Here is a 20,808-nt window from a genome sequence, read left to right as displayed (position 1 = left end):
GATGTTATAATAAAGCTACTATGAACATTTGTGGGTAAAATTTTGTGTGCCCATATGTTTTCATTTTTCTTAGGCAAATGCCTAGAAGCGGACTAGCTGAATTGTATGGTAGCCATATATTTAATTTTTGAAAGACCTTGCCAACTTTCCAAAATGTTTGTACTACTTCACAAAATCCAATTCATTTATTGTATTACACACACACACACACACACACACACACACACACACACACACACACATATATAGTTTGTTTGTTTGTTTTGAGACGGAGGCTCACTCTGTCGCCCAGGTTGGAGTGCGGTGGCGCAGTCTTGGCTCACTGCAACCTCTGCCTCCCGAGTAGCTAGGATTACAGGTGTGCGCCAACACGCCTGTCTAATTTTTATAATATTAGTAGAGACAGGGTTTTGCCATTTTGACCAGGCTGGTCTCAAACTCCTGACCTCAGGTGGTCTACCCACCTTGGCTTCCCTGAGTGCTGGGATTACAGGTGTGAGCCACCACACTCAGCCGTATTACCATTATATTTTAGTTTTATGAATCATGCTTTAGTTTTGTATATGAGAAATTTTCATCTACGCAAGATCATATGCTTAGTTACAGGAATTTAGTGTTGTTATGAATTCTTATACATTGTTGGAATGGAAAAAGTTTCGGTATGTATATCATGAGACACATAAAAACATTTTTTTTTTTTACTGGATTTTACATAGTGTCAAGAAATTGACCAAATAAATTGTTTCTTTTTAAACTTGTGTTTAATTAATGTTGTTAATCAATGTATTTAATTTAAGGGTTAAAGCAAGTGCATACCTTAATCATCTAGCACTCAGAAGCCCATGAGTAACCCTGACATTATAATAACAAAAATATTCAAATTTGCTAGCTCCATAGCTCTCATCTGGTGATGGAGAGACTTAGTTACTGCTCAAGTTTTCTTCAGGTTATTTCAAAAAAATCCTTTACGGCTTCTTCATATGCGAAGAAAAATACCTCTTTCATTCTTTAACTTTGGATTTTTCATGGAAATTCACTTCATGATCCTTGTGCACATAGTGGGAGAAGGTAGCTTTTCCCATTACCTTTGGCTAATGACCGTCTTTGCATGCATAAGATATTTTACAAAATTTATGAATCATATTTTACTAAAATTAATGAATTAATTATTTGATTACACTGTGTCTATGACAAATACAATAATTAGCTGGACGTGGTTGTGCACACCTGTAATCCCAGCTACTGGGGAGGCTGAGGCAGAAGAATTGCTTGAACCTGCAGTGAGCCAAGGTGGTTGCAGTGAGCCAAGATGGCACCATTGCACTCCAGCCTGGGTGACAAGAACAAAACTCCATCTCAAAAAACAAAACAAAACAAAAACAAACAAACATAAAAAGACATTGGATCCAGTTTTTCACAATATGATCAAATTGACATCTTAGTGTAGCAGTATCTAAATGACTTGGTAAATTACCTTCCATTTGTGTTGGTAATGGGAAGTTGATTGAGATAGATTATTTTACTTATGTTATAGTATAGGTTACAGTTGGATCATGAAGTTCAAGTGCATTCACTGTCTACTATTTTATTTACTAGTTTGGAAACAAAATGCTCTGTTTCCTGAAAGTAGTCATTATATAAAAAGTCTTCCAAGGTAATCTTCCAAGAGAATAACCAATCTTACTTTTCCGTCACATTTTTCTCTTCAATCAATAATTCTAAATTTAAAGTGTTATTTGTATACCTCCCAAATTGAAGCCAAACATGTTGTTAGCTATGTTTATTTATTTTCACATAGCAACATTATTTAGATATAATTAATGTCATCAAATTCATGTAAAGTATACAATTTAATAGTTTTTTAATAAATTCACAGAACTATGAAACGCTCACCACAATCAATTTTAAACTTTTATGATTCTACAAGAAACCTATTAGTGATAACTCACAACTTTTCCCCAACTGTCTCCACCCCAACTCTAAGTAACCACAAATCTACTTTCTGTCTGTATAAATTTGCCGACTGTGGACATTTCATCTACAAAAATATATAATGTGTTTTTCGTGATTAGCTTAGCACAAGCTAATATCATCTGTGTTGTAGCATATATCAGTACTTAATTCTTTATAATTGCCAAGTAATATATCATTGTATGCATATTCCATATGTTATTTATTCATTCATTAGTTGATGTACATTTGAGTTTTTATGCTTTGGGGCTACTATTTTAAACTCTGCTATAAAAATTTAGGTGCAAGGTTTTGTGTAGAAATATGCTTTCAGTTCTCTTGAATATATTCCTAAGAATAATATTGCTGGGCTAAATGGTTTCTGCTTCATATACCTTAGGTGCTCTCTTTATGTAGATGTATATGTATTTATAATTGTTATATCTTTCTAATGGGTCGTCTTTTCTATCATTTTGAAATGATTTCCATTATTTTAATAATATATTTTATTTTAAAATCTGCTTTGGCTGCTATTCATATAGTCAGTCTAGCTTTCTCTTGTTTGCTGTTTGTATCACATATTCTTTTTTATCCTTTTATTTTCAGTCCATTTGTATCTTCAGATCTAAAGTGTGTCTCCTGTAGAAAGCATATATTTTGATCATTTAAGAAATCCAGTTTTATAATCTCTGCTTTTTGATTGAATTTTTAATCAACTTACAAGTAATCTTATAATCGATATTGGTTAATTTCCATGTATGATATTATAATAATTGATATAGGTTTATTTTCATCCACGATTTTACATTTATCTTCTATGTTTTATGTAATTTTTGTTTTGTATTCGTTCTTTACTACTTTATGCTATATTAAGTAAATATTTTTTAGTTTAACATTTTAATTCCTGTAACAATTTTTCACTTTGTTTTTCAATTATATTTTTGGTAGATGCTCTCAGGCATATCATATATCTTACCTTATCAGAATCTAAATCAGATTCATAATAACCTAATTCAGAAGATACAGAAACGTTACTACAATATAGCTGTTTGCTCTTTCTACCATTTTTGTAGTATCGTTGTTAAACATATTACATTTTACTATGTTAAAAACACAACAACACATGGTTACAACTACTACTTCATATACTGTTATGTCTTTAATGAAGCTGAGTAAAGCAAGGATAGCAAGTACCTAAAATTTGTCACATGAAACATATTATATATGTTTTTAATTCTCCTAATTTCTTCCTGCAAATTCAAGTTACCACCTAAAATCATTTCCTTATGATTTTGTGACGGAAAATGTGACGGAAAAGTAAGACTGGTTATTCTCTTGGAAGATTACCTTGGAAGACTTTTTATATAATGACTACTTTCAGGAAACAGGATAAAAACTTACTTTTATCCACTTCCTTTGTCCTGTTATTGTCAAATATATTGCATTTTCATATGTTATAGACCCTGTAATACAATGGTAAATGATTGTTTTACATTATTAGTTTTGTTTTCCTGAAGAATCTTTGTTCTGATTATTATTTTTTAATCACTTAAGAGAAGAAAAGAGAAGAAACATGCCATTTTAACCTCTTTTTAATTATAAAATTACCTTTACTGGTGCTTTGTTGTTGTTGTTGTTGTTGTTGTTTAACTATCTGAGATCACTTTCTTTAGCCCAACTTTCTTTAACACTTCTTATAAGGCAGGACTGCTTTAATAACTTCTCTTAGATTTTGTTTACCTGAAAAATATTTTATTTTACCTTCATTTTCAAAAAATAATTTTACTGGATGTAAGGTTCTTATTTGACATTTTTTCCTTCTTTGAGCACTTGGGATATGCTACCCAACTACCTTCTGACCTTCATCGGTTTTGATGAAAAGTCAATTGTCAAAGGAGTTCCTTGTTTTTTTGGAGTTCCTTTGTAAAAGTACCTGTTTTGCTTGGCTTATTGTTTATTGATTTGGAGGAGCTATTTCCATTGCAGTGTGAAGTCTCTGATGTCATTCCTCAGGAAGCACAGGCTTTGGCACGTGCACAGTCCCCCTAGGATGATAATGGCTTCAGAAGGACTCTCACTGAATGTCTTTCTTTCCTGTCGTCTCCGTTAAGCTCTCTGCTTATGTTAGTATCACACCCAGTGATCCCCCTTCATTGTTTGCCAGCTGGTTGCACTACTGTTTTCAATAATGCTATGTGCATAAGGTGTTCCACAGCTTGATCCATTTAAATCCAGAATCCTTTGCTGGGTTTTTTTGTTTCGTTTTGTTTTTTCTTGAGGCCAGTCTTTGACATTTTCTCTAACCTGTGACGACAGGAAGGCCCTTGCTAGTTGTCTCTTCCTCTGGTTTTCTTTTATAAACTAGATGGTCTGTGGTTTAGCGTGCTTATCTCATCTAGACACAAGGGCTTTCTTACTTGCTTTCCTCCAAAGTCTCCACTTTGAACTTCCCCCAACTCTGTTCCAAATATTTGGTTTCCTTAGAGAGAGGTTCAGAAAAACACTTCCCTGTTATAGCTGGCTTCTTCCCTGGGCAAAATGGTGGTAGCTTCTGGTCTTCTTGTTTTGTCTCTTCTGGATTGAAATTTCCCCTCTGTGAGTGAGCTAAAGTGAGAGCTATTGGGGTCCCTTTATTCTTGGCATATGAGCAGGGACTGGGAGAAAGAAGACAGCCCCAACCTTTCAGCCACACCACCTGGAATGCTGGCTCTGCAACCAAGAGTAATAATGAGTGAAATAAGAAATGCTGGCCGCCTGCCTCTTCTGGAAAGGACCGTAGTCCTTGGTTGGGGAAACGTGGATCTCCACCTTGGGTATATCTACCCGGTTTTTCTCATGCCGAGTTGGGGATAAGGTTGAATTAGGGAGCAAGGTATGGTTCAAATACCACAGACTCTATCTGTTCTTACTAAGATTTCTAGTTTTTTAAAATAATTATTTGTTCATTTGCTATAAGCCCTTAGCACAATTTTCAGAGACCTGAAATATGTATGTGTGTTTTAAAATAGTTTTCACTAGTTATGGTTGTTTAGCTGGAGAGAAAGTCTGCAGAGCTACTTATTTAGCATGACGTTCAGGAGTTGCCCCCAATTTCTTTTTCGTACTCATATATTTTCATGATATTGACTCATAAATTATTCTAATTTATCTCCTTAAAAATATATTCCTCTCTTTATGCTTACATATCCTTTTGGCTCTCACTTCCTGCTAATTTTTCATAGATAAAACCTGTATTTTTCTTATTTTATATTCAAAAAATATCTTTATTTTTTGCCTCTATAGGAGATGAAATTATTTTATAATTTTCTTTTTCCCTGTAAGTAAGTATAGATAATGTTTAGTAATGTTATTCCCCTTTTCCTTGTAAAATTTATATGGAAAAATATATACAAATTGAAAAGATTTAACAGCTAGGTATATTTTTAACTCGGTAATTTTCCATTTAATTTTTTTCTTTTTAGCGATATTGCCAATCTCCTTTCTTCCGCCTGTTGTCTATGGTTAAATGCCTGAACTCCCAACTCGAGGAAGTTCGATAAATGGGACTCTAATCTAGTTGGTCTGCAGTGAGAATTATAATGGTCTGCAGTGAGAATTACAATGGTCTGCAGTGAGAATCACAGTGGTCTGCAGTGAGAATTACAGTCGTCTGCAGTGAGAATTACAGTGGTCTGCAGTGAGAATTACAATGGCTGTGGAAAATAGCAAAGACAGAACTGACAAACAAAGGGCAAATACAGATCTGAATAAAAGAAAACAGTTAGTCTGTCTAATTCCAGATATTTTGTCATATCCCTCTAGATTTTGTACTCTTCCAATACAGAAACTGATGAGAGGATTTAAAAAGAGATATACTACAAAGACAATCAATTAAAGACTGACAACTGTCCCCAAATTACACATATTGACATAGAACAAATCTACTTACTAGAAGGAAAAGAAGCTTTACCTGGCTGATTGCAACCATTATTTTAATGAATTGAAAACATACTTATTAAGCATCTATGATGTTTCAGATACTGTCTTAGATTCTGGCTATACAAACTATAGAGAAATATAAAAATTAGGAATTTCTGCAGAGGAAAGAAAAAAAGGAGAGAAGAAGGAAGAGAAAGAATGAAAAGAGAAAGAAAAATAGTAAAAAAGAAAATAACAAAGTTAAAAATTTAATCTAACCTTTATTTTATGAATACATAATTTATATTGAACCTTGTGAACGTCCCAATGGGTAATTTTAATTTTTAAATGATGTGATTCTCAGAATACAAGGTAACCTGTTGAAAAATAATTTTAAAACCCTGGTAGTACATGGTACATAGAAATATTATAATATATTCAGAAACTTAGCATTTTACAATGTTTTACTGATGCAAGTGATTCATTTATTCATTTTCACTACAGGTAGATGAGGGGCAGGTTGCTTATTCTTACATGTGCTGAATGCGCAGGACTTCATGAAACAAATAGTTTGATTACCAGAAAATTGCATCATCATAGATGTTTCAAAGAAGTCACACTTTCCTGCTGCTACAGAAATTGCTCAAATGCATAGATATTTTTATTTTCTTAAAGCTTATTCTACTGAAGAGACTTAAAAATAATTTTCTGCCACATTTTATTATATTTTGGACATGCAATGAAACATCATTTTAAATATGTTTGAGGAGAAAGGACATTCTAATGTAGACAAATACAGAGCTCACCCTGAGGCTTCGTTCGAGTCAGGTAATATATATACCTGGTTCTTGTAGCACCTCTGAATGTAGATCTGGGAAATAACATTTAAGATAAATTTTATGAAAAGCATTGACATTTTACTTGTCTGGGTAAACTGAAAAAGAGACTTTGATATTTAGATAAATGAAGTATCTCCTCTTAATAATCCTCCATAAACATTATTTTTCTCATCTGACCTTTTCAGATCTATTAAGAAGAGCTGAATTTCAGTACTATTCCTTGCTAAGTGGGATGGTTATCCATGTTGCCAATTAATGGTGGGGCCATACCTGTAAGAGTCAGTTTAGAACCAGGATTATGACTGGTACTTCCTTAAAAAAGTTGAAAATTATAAGGACTTTTAAAAATCTACCCTATTTCAGACAGGAGTTGTATGAAGGGGTGCTCAAAGGCAAGAATGAGATTTGCCGCAAGAATTTGTTTGAGGTCTTTTTCAGTGCACAAATGAATGTGGTTACCAGACTTTAAAGTTACACAGTATAAAATACAGTCTTACTATGTTTGGTCTAGAGACAGTTTAAAACAAATACAAAATGAAAAGCTTTGCTTGAACATTAAAGAAAAGTGTTTTGTAAAATATCTTTGAACATTTAACCTTAAGATACACACAAAAAAGTATTGACATTTCCTCTAAGACAAATTGCCTTTTAAAGTATGCGTTGAAGTTACTGAATGAGTTAGCCAGACATAGTTACTTTAGGTCAGTTAAGAAAGAAATAATGGGGAAGTTGTATTTAGTTTTCAGAAGTTTGATTTGCAGAACTGTGAAGCAGTAATTACACATGTCCAGTTCTCCACTGAGTTGGTTCACTCCTAATTTTTGACAATAAAGCCAACTCTCATGTAATGCGTACATTTTCTGTTCTCTATGAGATGAGGTCATGAATCTAGCTCACTGGTTATGGCAAAAAATCACTAAAGGACCACTGACAAAAATTATGTGGATTCAGACTAAATTCCTTGATTCCTCCCCCAAAACTATCATGTTATCCATCAAAAACCACTTTAAGAAACCCTACTTCTGAAAATAATAGTAAAGTTCCAGTTCCATATAAGCATAACTGTTTGGGACACACTAAGACCATGCTGTTTTGCTCATGGTCAGAGAATTCAAGACCCAAATAGGATGTGCCACTTAATAGCCTACATAATTCCTAAGAGATACCTTCAAGTGATGAGAACGCATGGAAGTTTCAGTTTCTAAATCCTGCCTTGTCCCCAGTATGGTCTATTTAACTTGGAATGGATTAAAAAGAACTGGCCTAGTCTAGGTAGGTGGCTGATAAAGAGGTCTATTTCAGGATTTGGGGAAAGTATTTCATTATAAAAGTGAAGGTATTGGCGGGCGCGGTGGCTCACACCTATAATCCCAGCACTTTGGGAGGCCATGGCAGACAGATCACCTGAGGTCGGGAGTTTGAGACCAGCCTGACCAAAGTGGCGAAACTCCATCTCTACAAAAAATGCAAAAATTAGCTGGGCGTTGTGGCGCACACCTGTAATCCCAGCTACTCAGGAGGCTGAGGCAGGAGAATCGCTTGAACCTAGGATACGGAGGTTGCAGTGGGCCAAGATCACACCACTGTACCCCAGCCTGGGTGACAGAATGAGACTATGTCTCAAAAAAAAAAAAAAAAAAAAAAGTGAAGATATGTTCTTTTTCAGTCTGTATAAATAGCACCAAAATTGCAAAAGTGGAGAAAGCAAAGAAACCAAAGTAGCTGAGATTATACTACTCAAGGTATATTAGCATCACTGTGGAGACAAGGCAACTTCTCTAGAAACTTCACTTAAGAGGATTTTCTTTTTCCAAAACTTCAGTCTAAAAGTGGCCAGAAACTAGATATAGAGCCTGGTGGCCTAATATTATAAACCTAGGGAAGATAGATATGAAAGTATCTCTTGAAATATATTTTGTGAAAAAAATTGGATGTAAGAAAATCCAGATATCTTGGCTGCTTATTTATTTATTTATTTATTTATTTATTTTTCCCCAGCTAGCCTAACTTGAGGCATTTAAACTTATTCACTTTGGGTGCTCCAGCGCTCAAACTTACATTTGCTATTTCTCTTTTCACCTTAGTTCTTGCTAAGACAAAAGATCTAATCTCCTGAATATAAGGATATTGCTATTCTACAATTTAAATTTTATAAAGATTAATATAAAAACTAATAGAAAGTCCTTTATCTTGAGACTTTACCAAGAAATGTTCAGGCAACTAATTTTCATTAACAGTTATACTTGAGGAATTTTTCGTTCGCTATGTTTAAAAATTTTATTATAGAAAAATTTCTGACATATGCAAAGTAAGCACAATAATAGAATGAGACACTGCATGCCATCAGCAGTTTTAAATGTATCAACATTCAGCCATTTTTTTCATCTATCCCTCTAATTACTCTCCACTCAATTGTAATTATTACTATAACTTACAGTTATGTTTTTTTGTTGTTTTTATTTTGAGACGGAGTCTCACTCTGTCGCCCAGGCCAGAGTGAGCGGCGCCATCTTGGCTCACTGCAAGCTCCGCCCCCGGGTTCCCGCCATTCTCCTGCCTCAGCCTCCCGAGTAGCTGGGACCACAGGCGCCGCCACCTCCCCCGGCTAATTTTTTGTATTTTTAGTAGAGACGGGGTTTCACCGTGTTAGCCAGGATGGTCTCGATCTCCTGACCTTGTGATCCTCCCACCTCGGCCTCCCAAAGTGCTGGGATTACAGGCGTGAGCCACCGCGCCCAGCCTACAGTTGTGATTTTTGAGGGAAAATTTACATACATTGAAATGAACTAATCTTAACTATAAAATTTTGACACAAATTACAAAGCAGATGAACTCACACCCCTTTTGATGTAGAGCATTTCCATAACTCCAGAAAACCCGAATATATTCTCTCCCAGTCAGTTTCCCACCCGACTCACCAAGAGTGACCACCGTTTTGACTATTTAAATGTCCAGAAGATCTAGTAGAGAGAGTAGGAGGAGTGGATTAGAAGTGGATTATGAAAGAAATTCTGCAAGTTCCTCTGTTTCTTGTTGGTTCTCAAGGTTTTCTAGTCATTTCATTAACACATTACATAATATATAGGACGTGCATATTTTGAAATATGTAAAATGAAGATATGTGTGTGTGTATATATATATTTTGAAATATGTAAAATGAAGAGAGGTGTGTGTGTGTGTGTGTGTGTATATATAGATATATATATAATGTCCAGTGGAAGTTTTTGAAGAGGAACAATTAAAAAATAACGAGAGAGAGAAAAAGAGAAAAAGATGGGAAGAGTAAGTGCCAACATTCCCAGTCCACCTTTAGTTATGTCTCCAGTGTCAAATGTTTGCACTATACTCTTGCTCCTCAAAATATGGTCTGTGGGCCAGCAGCAGACTCTCAGACTCCACACCCTAACCTACTGAATGAGAATCTGCATTTTAACAAGATCATATGTGCGTTGCATTTTGAGAAGGCTATTCTTAATCACCATGTAATATAACTGTCATGCAAAAGAAAGGAAAATGAATAGAACCTGAAAGGAGGATACATATAGTATCAGCAAATAAACTATGCAATGTAAAGAAAATTTCTGTTGACTCTATAACTGTGTAATGCATCGTTATTTTAAAAATATAGAACAGGAAAGTAGAGATATATTTTAAGTATCTTTCCTATTCATTTCTTTGGGGAAGAAGGTCAGCCTAAAATATGAGAAAAGATACTATGATTGGCTCTTTTCAATGTTTTTTCTATTCATCTTAAGGCTTCAGGTAACCCTATAATCTATCACATTAGCCAATATTAAAATCAACAAATTTACACTTTTTAAAATTTTACTTGAATGAGTTCATTAACATTTTATGATTTATACAGTTGCTATCAAATTTTATGTGTCCAATTAATATTACATTAAATGCTACTTTTGTAAGGGAAACAGCTAAAAGAAGCAGATGTATGAGTTCTTAAAGTGCAGCTGTTATAAAAAGTAAACAACCAGCAGTAATACTTTGCAGTAATTTCTCATATATTGTGCAGCATAATTATAAGAATCATTTGTCAAGAGATCGATATTTTCTCACTCTGACACTGCTTAGAGCTAGGAACAAGTAAACATTGGGCACAGAGTTATAAAAAAAGAAAATAAATGTAAAAATGAGGCAACATATTTGTATAAATCTATGAAACTGAAAAGTAAAAGAACCTTATAATATTTTAAATATAAACAAAGAATCATTAATGCATCTGAATTGTTCTGACATATTTTGGCTGAAAAGTCATTGTGTCTTTTATTTAACATTTTTTAATGGAATTGTATCTAATTTTCAAGTGCCAAAATCTTAGTAAATGACTTTAGTAAAAATGAGATGAGATATTTCACAGGACACACGTTTATAAAAACTTCTGCATAGAATTCTGTCTCCTGCATGATTTACTTTCAGTTAAAAGATGGAATTGAGATTTCATGCTTCTGTTCTCCTTTCTAAATGTTAGAGATTTTCTTTTTTTTTTTTTGAGACGGAGTCTCATGCTGTCACCCAGGCTGGAGTACAGTGGCCGGATCTCAGCTCACTGCAAGCTCCGTCTCCCGGGTTCCTGCCATTCTCCTGCCTCAGCCTCCCGAGTAGCTGGGACTACAGGCGCCCGCCACCTCGCCCGGCTAAGTTTTTGTATTTTTAGTAGAGACGGGGTTTCACTGTGTTACCCAGGATGGTCTCGATCTCCTGACCTCGTGATCCGCCCGTCTCGGCCTCCCAAAGTGCTGGGATTACAGGCTTGAGCCACCGCGCCCGGCCGAGATTTTCTTACTCTTCAGAATTGCCTAACATATATAAAACATTTTGAGGTAAAAATCTTAATTAGGTCGTTTTCCCTTAATATGTGAACCCAAATACAAACACATTTTCAAGAACAAGACATGTCTATCCATTTTGTGTTTTACTAATGGTTATTTTATTTATCTTTAAAATCACTCAATATGGTAAATTCATACTTCTGAAATAAGTGATAGTGAACCTTGCATATGTCTATTAATCAAATATTACATGCAAATCCAATCTTTGCATAAGGCACAAAGATTGAGAAACTGAATTTATTCATTTTTGTTATTAATACATTTTAAAATGTTTTTAAAATAAATTACTTAATATGTGTTAAAATCAAATATTTTATGTGAAAGGACTTATTTCCTGACAATATCAAAGTTTATTTGATACTGAATGATGAAAAAAAATGACAGAAAGCATAAGAAAATTGAATACATTTTTCTATCAACTAAATTTAAGATGTTGTTATAATGATACCTTAACCTTATCCTATCAGTTTGATTTCTAAACCTTTAAAATTATCCTCTTCTTATCAGCTACTTCAGACTTGAGAAATTACAAATTAAGCAAAGTATTATTAAACTTCTTTTCCACAGAGTACAAATAATCCTTTAGTGCACCATTTAACGATGGATCTAAATCATGCACAGCAAGTTTAAATATCGATAAATGAATTCACATCTTGTAGAAAGTACTCTTATTCATGCTGAAATAAATTCCTCAGCCAAGTGAAGAGCATTCATCTCAATGTAAATTTCACTGCAAATATATACTTAAGTATTCAAAATATTCAGATGACTGTGCTCCTTTTCTTTCCAAAGATGACAACTTTCTCATCCTAAGTATTCTTTAGCAATTTATGTTCACCTCACATTGTTCATGTTAAAGTTATATTTCAAATGCATTGTGCTTTATTTTAAGCACAGCCATATGGTTGTAAATTTGCCCTTCCCAACTGTGCTTGTGGCTCAGAAAATTAAGATTATGTTTTAGTAAAACTTACAGCTAAGAGAAAAGAAAGACTACTTTTGTAAGATGATATACATTGTTTTAATGGAGTATGTAAGAGTATCTTGTGACAGATTATAAGCTAGGTAAGCCTGAGACCAAAGAAATAAAATTGCTGCGCCCTACCCTTTTATTGTCTTTCTGGATCTAACCCTTAGAATTTATTTTTATAGTAAGTATATTTTTATTTAATTGAATTGAAATAGATTAAATGTTAAAATCACAAATGTTTGCTTCTTAAAAATTGATAAAGATAGGGAGAAGGTGTTTCCATTATCTTGAATAACTGCAATCTGTTTTATTTTGAAAGGTGTCACATTTTAAAATTCATATTTTATTTTCAGATGTAAAATATTTAAAAGAAGAGGATGCAAATCGCAAGACATTCACTGTCAGCAGCACACTGGACTTCCGAGTGGACCGGAGTGATGATGGAGTGGCGGTCATCTGCAGAGTAGATCACGAATCCCTCAATGCCACCCCGCAGGTAGCCATGCAGGTGCTAGAAATACACTGTAAGTAAACACTGCTTCCCCCTCCTTTATCTCGGCAGCAAATCTCTTCATCTGCATCTCAAATCATTTCAAAACTACCTGAAGTCATAGTAAAGGTGCAGTAAAATCCACAGCAAAATGAAGTAAAACTACACTCGCTGGTATTAATCAGGTTCAAAGGAAAACACTCCTTGCCTGAGTTTCATTTGTAACAGTGAGGAACATTGAAGGAGATGTATAAGGTTAATACCCCTATGTTTCAAATTGTGGCTTTAGGTAGGTGTGCACGTAAGGGTGGGGGAGAAAAAGTGGTAATTTGGGCAAAATCACTGAGAATTGGTAATCTGAGAGGGCTTTGATGAACAGTGTTATATTAAAATAACTTTATCCTATGCAAATGTGGCTTCTCAGCTATGCTTTTTAAAGTTAGACTAGTTTTACCTTCTATGTGGTATATACTAATGTTGTATAAATATAGGAACATATTTATTATGTTTTCTTCATCATCATTATTCATAATCAATAAGAACAAAATTAATTTTGTGAACCTAATAGACCAGGGGCAGTGCTAAATGTTTTGCTGGTATTATGTCATTGAGTACTCATTTACTAATAGTTGCCCTGAGTAGTTACTCTCATTAGTCACAAGATACACACAAGGATTCTGAAGACTATAGAGGCTGAGTCACACAACTAGCAAACTTGTGATCATGGCAGTTTTAGTACTTAGCAAGGTTTTAGTAGACAATTATATATACTAATCAAAATAAAAATGAATGAATTGAAATATGTGAAGTAAAATATAAAAGAATAGAGGATAGGAGATAATATGTTCTGAATTGCAGTATTGGATTTTCTAGGTATGGGAGATAATATGTTCTAAATTGCAGTATTTGATTTTCTAGGTAATGAAGATTTTGTTTTCTCTTTCTATTTGTGACAAAATTATAGCTTGAGCTTAGAATTTGTGTGTGATATGCAATTACACCAAATCCTAAAATGCTAAACTCTAAGTACTGTTTCAATATGTTTCATTGCATTTTGTTTTCATTTATTTGTTCAACAAAATTTGTTAGCGGCTACTATGTAATAGGCATTGTTTTGGGCACTAGGATTACAGCAATGACCAAGACACACAAAAACACAAATTGAGTTTGTCTCCAAAGTGTCAAAATAATCACCTCCACTATCACCAACAAACTTCATTTCTCTTACAGCCTCCATTCTAGGTAGGGATGAAAATAAATAAATAAATGCAACATATCACATGTTACATATTGGTAAGTACTAAGTACATATTGATAAGCACATGGCAGCAAGGAAAATAAAGGAGAGGAGGGCAGTCAAGAGGCGGAAATGGAGATTAAGGAAAGCGACTATGTGTGTTGGTGTAATGCAGAGGGAAGGGCAAGCACAAAGACCCTGAGGTAGCAAGTTTACTGTTTTTATTTCTAGGAATAGCAAGGGTGCCAGTGATACCGGAGTAGAGTGGACTAGGAGAAAAATACAGAGTGTTAGGAGAAAAGATTGGAGAATTGCCAGGTGAACTAGAATTTTTTGGTTACTTTTTATTTGGAAAATATAAAGCTGACTATAATATGCTTATTGTTTTAAAAATTATTCTTAGTTTAGTAGTTATTGAAAATACTATAATGTTTAAATGATTTCAATTAGGTTAGTTTTAGTAATTTACTCCTATTCTCCTTAAAGCAAATTCAGAAAGAAGCATACTGTGGCGCCCACATGGAGATTATCTGTCAATTTTGACATTTATTTGTATTTTGGCTTTGGGAAAATTACTGCAACTGGTTGAGCTTTGGTTATAAACTAGAGGAGTCATTCCTGTAGGGATGTGATGATAAGCTAGAGAATTAATTCCTTGAACTTAAGTCAAGTTCATGACATTTAATAGACTGAATAAATGTCAATTGTCTTCCTTTTCCTATTTCTTTTTCTTACATCAGTGGGTCTCTCAAAATACAAAATTTTTTTAACTATAAATATATTATTATTATTATTATTTTTTTTTTTTTTGAGATGGAGTTTTGCTCTCTTGTTGCTCAGGCTGCAGTGCAATGGCGCCATCTCAGCTCACCGTAAACTCTGCCTCCCAGGTTCAAGCAATTCTCCTGCCTCAGCCTCCCGAGTAGCTGGGATTACAGGCATGCGCACCACCACGCCTGGCTCATTTTTTTTTTTGTACTTTTTAGTAGAGACGGGGTTTCTCCATGTTGGTCAGGCTGGTCTTGAACTCTTGACCTCAGATGATCCGCCCACCTCGGCCTCCCAAAGCGCTGGGATTACAGGTGGGAGCCACGGCGCCCGGCCGTGTAACAATATTTTTAAAGGACCCATATCAACAGCATTTTAATTTAAACTCTAATATTTACATGCAAAGTAAAACTAAATTTAAAATAATAGTTGACTACTTAGTTAACAGTAAATTCCAACATATAATTAAATAAAATAATAAAAGTCAGTCATAAGAGCTATGAAGACACTGCCAGTCACAGATCACCAAAAGTCTACCAATAGTCAAGCAAAACTAGATTTATTTAAGTTTCTTTGGCTAAGGAGAAAACACAGCAGATGAATCTCTGGATGGAGGTAAGAAACAGTGAGAAGAGACTTGTTATAGGAGTTAGGCTGTGCTTCTGGATTGTGTGTTCTCAGGATTAGGAGCATGTCAATGATGAGTGTATGAGTAACTTTAGCTAAAAAGTGAAAATATTGTAGGTTCATTATTATAAAGAAACAATAGTTAATTATGCAAACTTTTGTGGACATCAAGGGTCCTGGTCTCTGTCTTGTTTCACTCCTGGTCATAAGATGAACTTGTCTTTGTTTTATTCCACGCCACAGTCACAGACTACCTTTATTTGATTACTCTACACATTCTGGAAAATTGTCTATTGAGAATATTTTAGCCTGTATGTCAGCTGCCAAGGTCATTTTCATGACTTTGGAAATCCAAAATGGAAGTATTATACAATTCTTGAGCATTTTAGCTATTAACCATATTTCAATATGTATGAATGAGTAAAAATTCATGGAGGAAGGCAATTGAATTATCTAATTTTTAAAGGAAGTTTTATATTAAAAATGTTACACTTTTCATGGCTAGCCAATTAAAAATAGCATCTCATTCTATCACGGTTTAATATGTAAATGGCTAGAAGGCAGAAACCAGATCTATTTGAATTATTTTCCTAGCATCTAGCATACCATCATTCAAGTACGTGAAGTTAATTAAAACTAACTGATGATAATGCTAAACGTTTCTTTAAGCATGCAGAACATTCCCCAGAGACTAAATGAGTAGAGGGTGGAAAGGAGACATTGAGCAACAGTCAGCGTCAAAATTAGAGCAAACGGAGCAAATCCATGTGGTCTTCATAAAGATCTTAGAATAACGGTAACAGCCTCTCAATGGTTGTTTCCGGAGACAGTCGATCATGGCTGCACATAGATCCACATGTGTAATCTAGATGATATGGAACTTTCCATGAATGAGAAGAGGGAAAGTAGAGCTCAGGCTTGGAAAGGAAGAAGATGGGTTAATCTAGGATTTAGTAGTTCTCCATTGTCTGACAATATTCTTGTGAGGAAAATCCTAAAAGGCTGGCCCAAATGGAGGAACATTCAGCATTTCGGATCCACAGAGATGATATTGTTTTCAGTGGTAAGTCAAAAGAATAAATATATATTCCTACAGTAATGGAAACAGCTATGACTACATCTGAAATAAAAATCCTGTGATATTGTAGAAACCTAAGTTTGGTGAGCAATAAGAAAATTAAAGTTAAGCATACAATGCCAAGAGTATAACGAAAAAAGTATAGCAGGAGGAATTATATTTCAAGAGCTTAACTATGTTAAGTCTATAACCTTGTGATATACAATTTATATGAATCTAGCCTGTAAAATATAGCAGAGCAACGTTTTTAAAAATAAAATATTAATCATACATTTAAATGCTGCCACCATGATGAAAGAGATTTCTTTTAAAACTGAAACTTAAGAAAATGAAAAGCAGAACTTTCACAGTGAATCACAAATGCCTGCAGATTTCACATAATCGGGAAGAGCAAGCTTCACAACTGAGCAGTGGGAAAAGCCACTTTTAAAAATTAATCAATGAAAACTCAAATTCGTCCTCCCATTTTCACACAGATTTCTTTGTAAAATAACTTTTTATCTGTGAGTTAATTTTTAGAAGAACAAATTGTATGAGTCCGATATTATTTAAATCTCAGTAGAAATAATATATCTGCACTCATAGAAATTACTCTACACAAAACACAGAAAAGAAGAAAATGACTGAATATTCATTTTCTGTATGTATCATTGACAAAAATTACATGAAAAAAACTCAATGAAAATGAAAAGCGCAAGAGACAGAAAACTAAAATATGTCAGACTGTTGCGTTTTTTTCCTGAAAAAGCATTTTAATACTGTAACAAAAGAACTGAAAATATAGAAAAATAAGGGTTCAAATTTTAAAAATGTGTGAATAGTAAAGTACATTTTATATATAATTCATCTCATCATGAAATCTTATGCTATCGTTAATGTTTTTAGTACTTCCTTTAACAGTACTGGGCTTTGCCTATAAAAATGAGTCACTATTTACACATGAAGGTTATTAATGTTTAAAGCAATAAATAGTTAAAAGAGCTTGTAGAGGAGATCCTGCATGTGCACCCAAACAATTCGATCTGAGCATCAAGGAAAGGAAGGAATGAGTGGCTGAAGGAAGGAAGGAAGGAAGAGAGGGAAATAAGCTGATGTGTTAAAATTGTGTTTAAATGAAATTAATTAGGTTAATAATGAATGAAAATAAGAAATATATCATGTATATTTAAAATAACAGAAAAACGTGTGGGTCCAATTGTTACTAAAATTATATCTTTTTAAGGGGTTAAATGGTCAATTGACAGTCCTGACCTTTACCTTCTTGATGATTATATCTCTATTCTAGTTACCATGCAAATGACTAATAAAGTCAATCCATTTTTCTCTTAAAAACTTACATTTTTTAAATGTATTGAACTATTTCTAAAGAGATTCATTCCTTTCCTTACTCTCTTTTAAAGATAATTACTTTGTGCCCAGAGAAACTAAATTCTTCCCTGTACTTTTTTGTTACTTTTTTGGACCAATTAATATGCTTGATCAGTTCTCCCTTTAGTTCCAAAACAATGAAATAGATTAAAAATAAGATTCTGATTATAGAAGACAATATTCAATACAGATGGGTTTAAAGTTTGCTAATTCAGTTGTTTATATTGTCTTTTGATTCTCAGATATGAGTAGAGATTCTTTATTCCATGTCTTCTTCGCTGTTGTCCTTTTTCACTTATAAAAAATAATAAAGTTCTTGTTTATGCAGTCTACACTACACAAACCCGTACATTTCTCTAGTCCAGGTCAGTTTATTTTAAATCACCCTGTGTTGGTTATATGCTCTTTGCTTTCACTACCTTTCTGTGTATTTTACATTAAATGTTTCAGGCTATATCGGCCTATCAGATAGGAAGGCGAATGTTCCAAGAAGCGTTCAAAATAGAATATCTCACTCATCTGGCATCTCATTTATGAAATGCTAATTATCTAATTATCTTGTCTACCATAAATTATATATAGTACAAGGGCACAGAATATAAAAGGAAACAGGAAAGGTGAAATGAAAATTATATTTAGGTTACATTTTTTAGAACTGAACTGTTCTTTTGACTAACAAAATGTCATATTTATGCCTGGGAATGCCTTAGAAGAATTTTAATTGAGTCTAAGATATTTCAAAAAGCTAATGAAATGGTACATGTGCTAGAATCATAAGGTGAGGTCTATGCTGTTTAGTAAGAGATGCATTTCATTATGTCAATAAAGATAGCCTAGAGTGTGACCACTATTTGAGATTCCAACAAATTTTTAATTTTTTTCAGAGAAGTTACATCTATGTAAGTTACATATATTACCAACAGTATATATTACTGGCATATTTTGCTTATGAGACATTATTTTTTATTTTATAAAGGATAAGAATAATTATGTTAACTATTAAAAGTAATTGAATCACCAAGTATTTTAAGCCATCTAAAGGCAATGATTCAAAATGTTGTTTTTGTGCCATTTTTACATTATTAATATTATATAACAATTTGTGTGTGTGTTATTAAAACTCATTGAAGAGGATGTATATATTCATGAATGGGAATTCCAAATTGAAAGTCAATAAATGTATATATAAAATTGACATAACATACTCTCAAATTTCCTAATTAAGCTTATCATCAAGTACACATTCATAAAACTTTTTGGAAGTTTTAAAATTATTTAAAAACATAATTTCATAAAAAGGCAGTAAAACATAACATCAAAATTATGGAATGAATGGATAGTAGAGGTGTCAGCAAATCTTTTCAATTATTTTTAAGTCAGTCTAATAGAGAATAAAAACTGGATAAAAATGAGACATAAATAACTGTGACAAGTAAAAATATACATCTTTTTAATACCTAATGTTTTAAACTTTCAATTTAATAACTTATTCTACTTTATGTCTATTTTTAAAAGATAGCTACAGGCATCTTTCTTATTAAAAAAATGACTAGATATTTAATGCCCAATATTTTGGAATTTTTGTATTTCCACTTTCTGAATAAACTATAAACAGATAAACACACACACACAGACACAGACATACACACGATTTCCATGAGAAAAATGTATAGTTAGAAAATGACTGTAATAAATCAATATATTAGACTTTACTGGATTGGCTCTTGATATATTAGGAAAAATTGTCATTGCTATTTACCATCTGGGTCCAATAGTCTGTTTTCCTTTTTTTTTTTTTTTTTTAAATAATATACTTCATTTTTAAGAGCAGTTTTGGGTTTACTGATTAGTTGAGCAGAAAGTACAGAGAGTTCCCATATACACCTTCTCCCCACTCCCCTTATAGTTTCCCCTATTATTAACATCTTGCATTATTGTGTTATTTTTGTTACAACTGAAGAACTAATATTGATAGATTATTGTTAACTAAAGTACCTCCTTTACATTAGGGTTCACTCTGCATTGTATAGTTCTGTGGGTTTTGACCTGTGTATAATGTCATGTTTCTAGTGTTACATCATCCAATTTAGTTCCACAGCCCAAAAAATCTCTTGTGCTCCACCTCTTTATCTCACTTTCCTTCTCCCACAAGACCTGGTAACCAGTGATCTTTTTACTGACTGTAGTTTTGCCTTTTCTAGAATGTCATATAATGGGAATTATGCAGGAGGTAGTCTCTTTGGACTCGCCTCTTTCACTTAGCAATATGCATTTAAGGTTCCAGCACGTCTTTTCATGACTTCGTAACTCATCTGTTTTTATTGCTGAATAACATTTAATTGAATGGTTGTACTAGAATTTGTTTATCTGTTCACGTATTGAACAGTATCTTGGTTTCTTCCAAGTTCTGGCAATTGTGAACACAACTGCTAGAAACATCATGCATAGGTTTTCATGCAGACATAAGTATTCAGCTCATTTGGATAAATACCAAAGAGCTTGATTGGACGATTGTATGGCAAGATCATGTTTAGCACTTGAAAGTAAAAACTCACTTTCAAAGTGGCTGAGCCATTTTGCATTACCATCAGCAATAGATGAGAGTTTCTGTTGCTCCATTCTCACCAGTGTTTGGTGAGTCAGTAGTTTGAATTTTAGTCATTCTAATAGGTGTGCAGTAGCATCTCGTTACTTTAGTTTGCAATTCCTAATGATGTATGATATTAATTTTGTATCTGTT

General features: G+C 33.6%; 1 protein-coding gene across 4 annotated transcripts in view; it reads left to right on the top strand.

Moving 5' to 3' along the window:
• Nucleotides 1-20,808, top strand: part of LOC105485513 (cell adhesion molecule 2) — a 1,093,059-nt gene that overhangs the window by 937,101 nt on the left and 135,150 nt on the right. For all 4 annotated transcript variants that reach the window (XM_071089496.1, XM_011747894.3, XM_071089504.1 and 1 more), the window contains one exon: nucleotides 12,854-13,024. In XM_071089496.1, coding sequence (XP_070945597.1) covers nucleotides 12,854-13,024 — 171 coding nt within the window. The remainder of the gene's footprint in view (nucleotides 1-12,853; nucleotides 13,025-20,808) is intronic.

The sequence above is a fragment of the Macaca nemestrina genome, chromosome 2, assembly GCF_043159975.1.
Source record: "Macaca nemestrina isolate mMacNem1 chromosome 2, mMacNem.hap1, whole genome shotgun sequence".
Classification (NCBI taxonomy): Eukaryota; Metazoa; Chordata; class Mammalia; order Primates; family Cercopithecidae; genus Macaca; species Macaca nemestrina.
The sequence above is the reverse complement of the archived record's forward strand: the minus strand, read 5'-3'. Positions and strand labels throughout refer to the sequence as shown.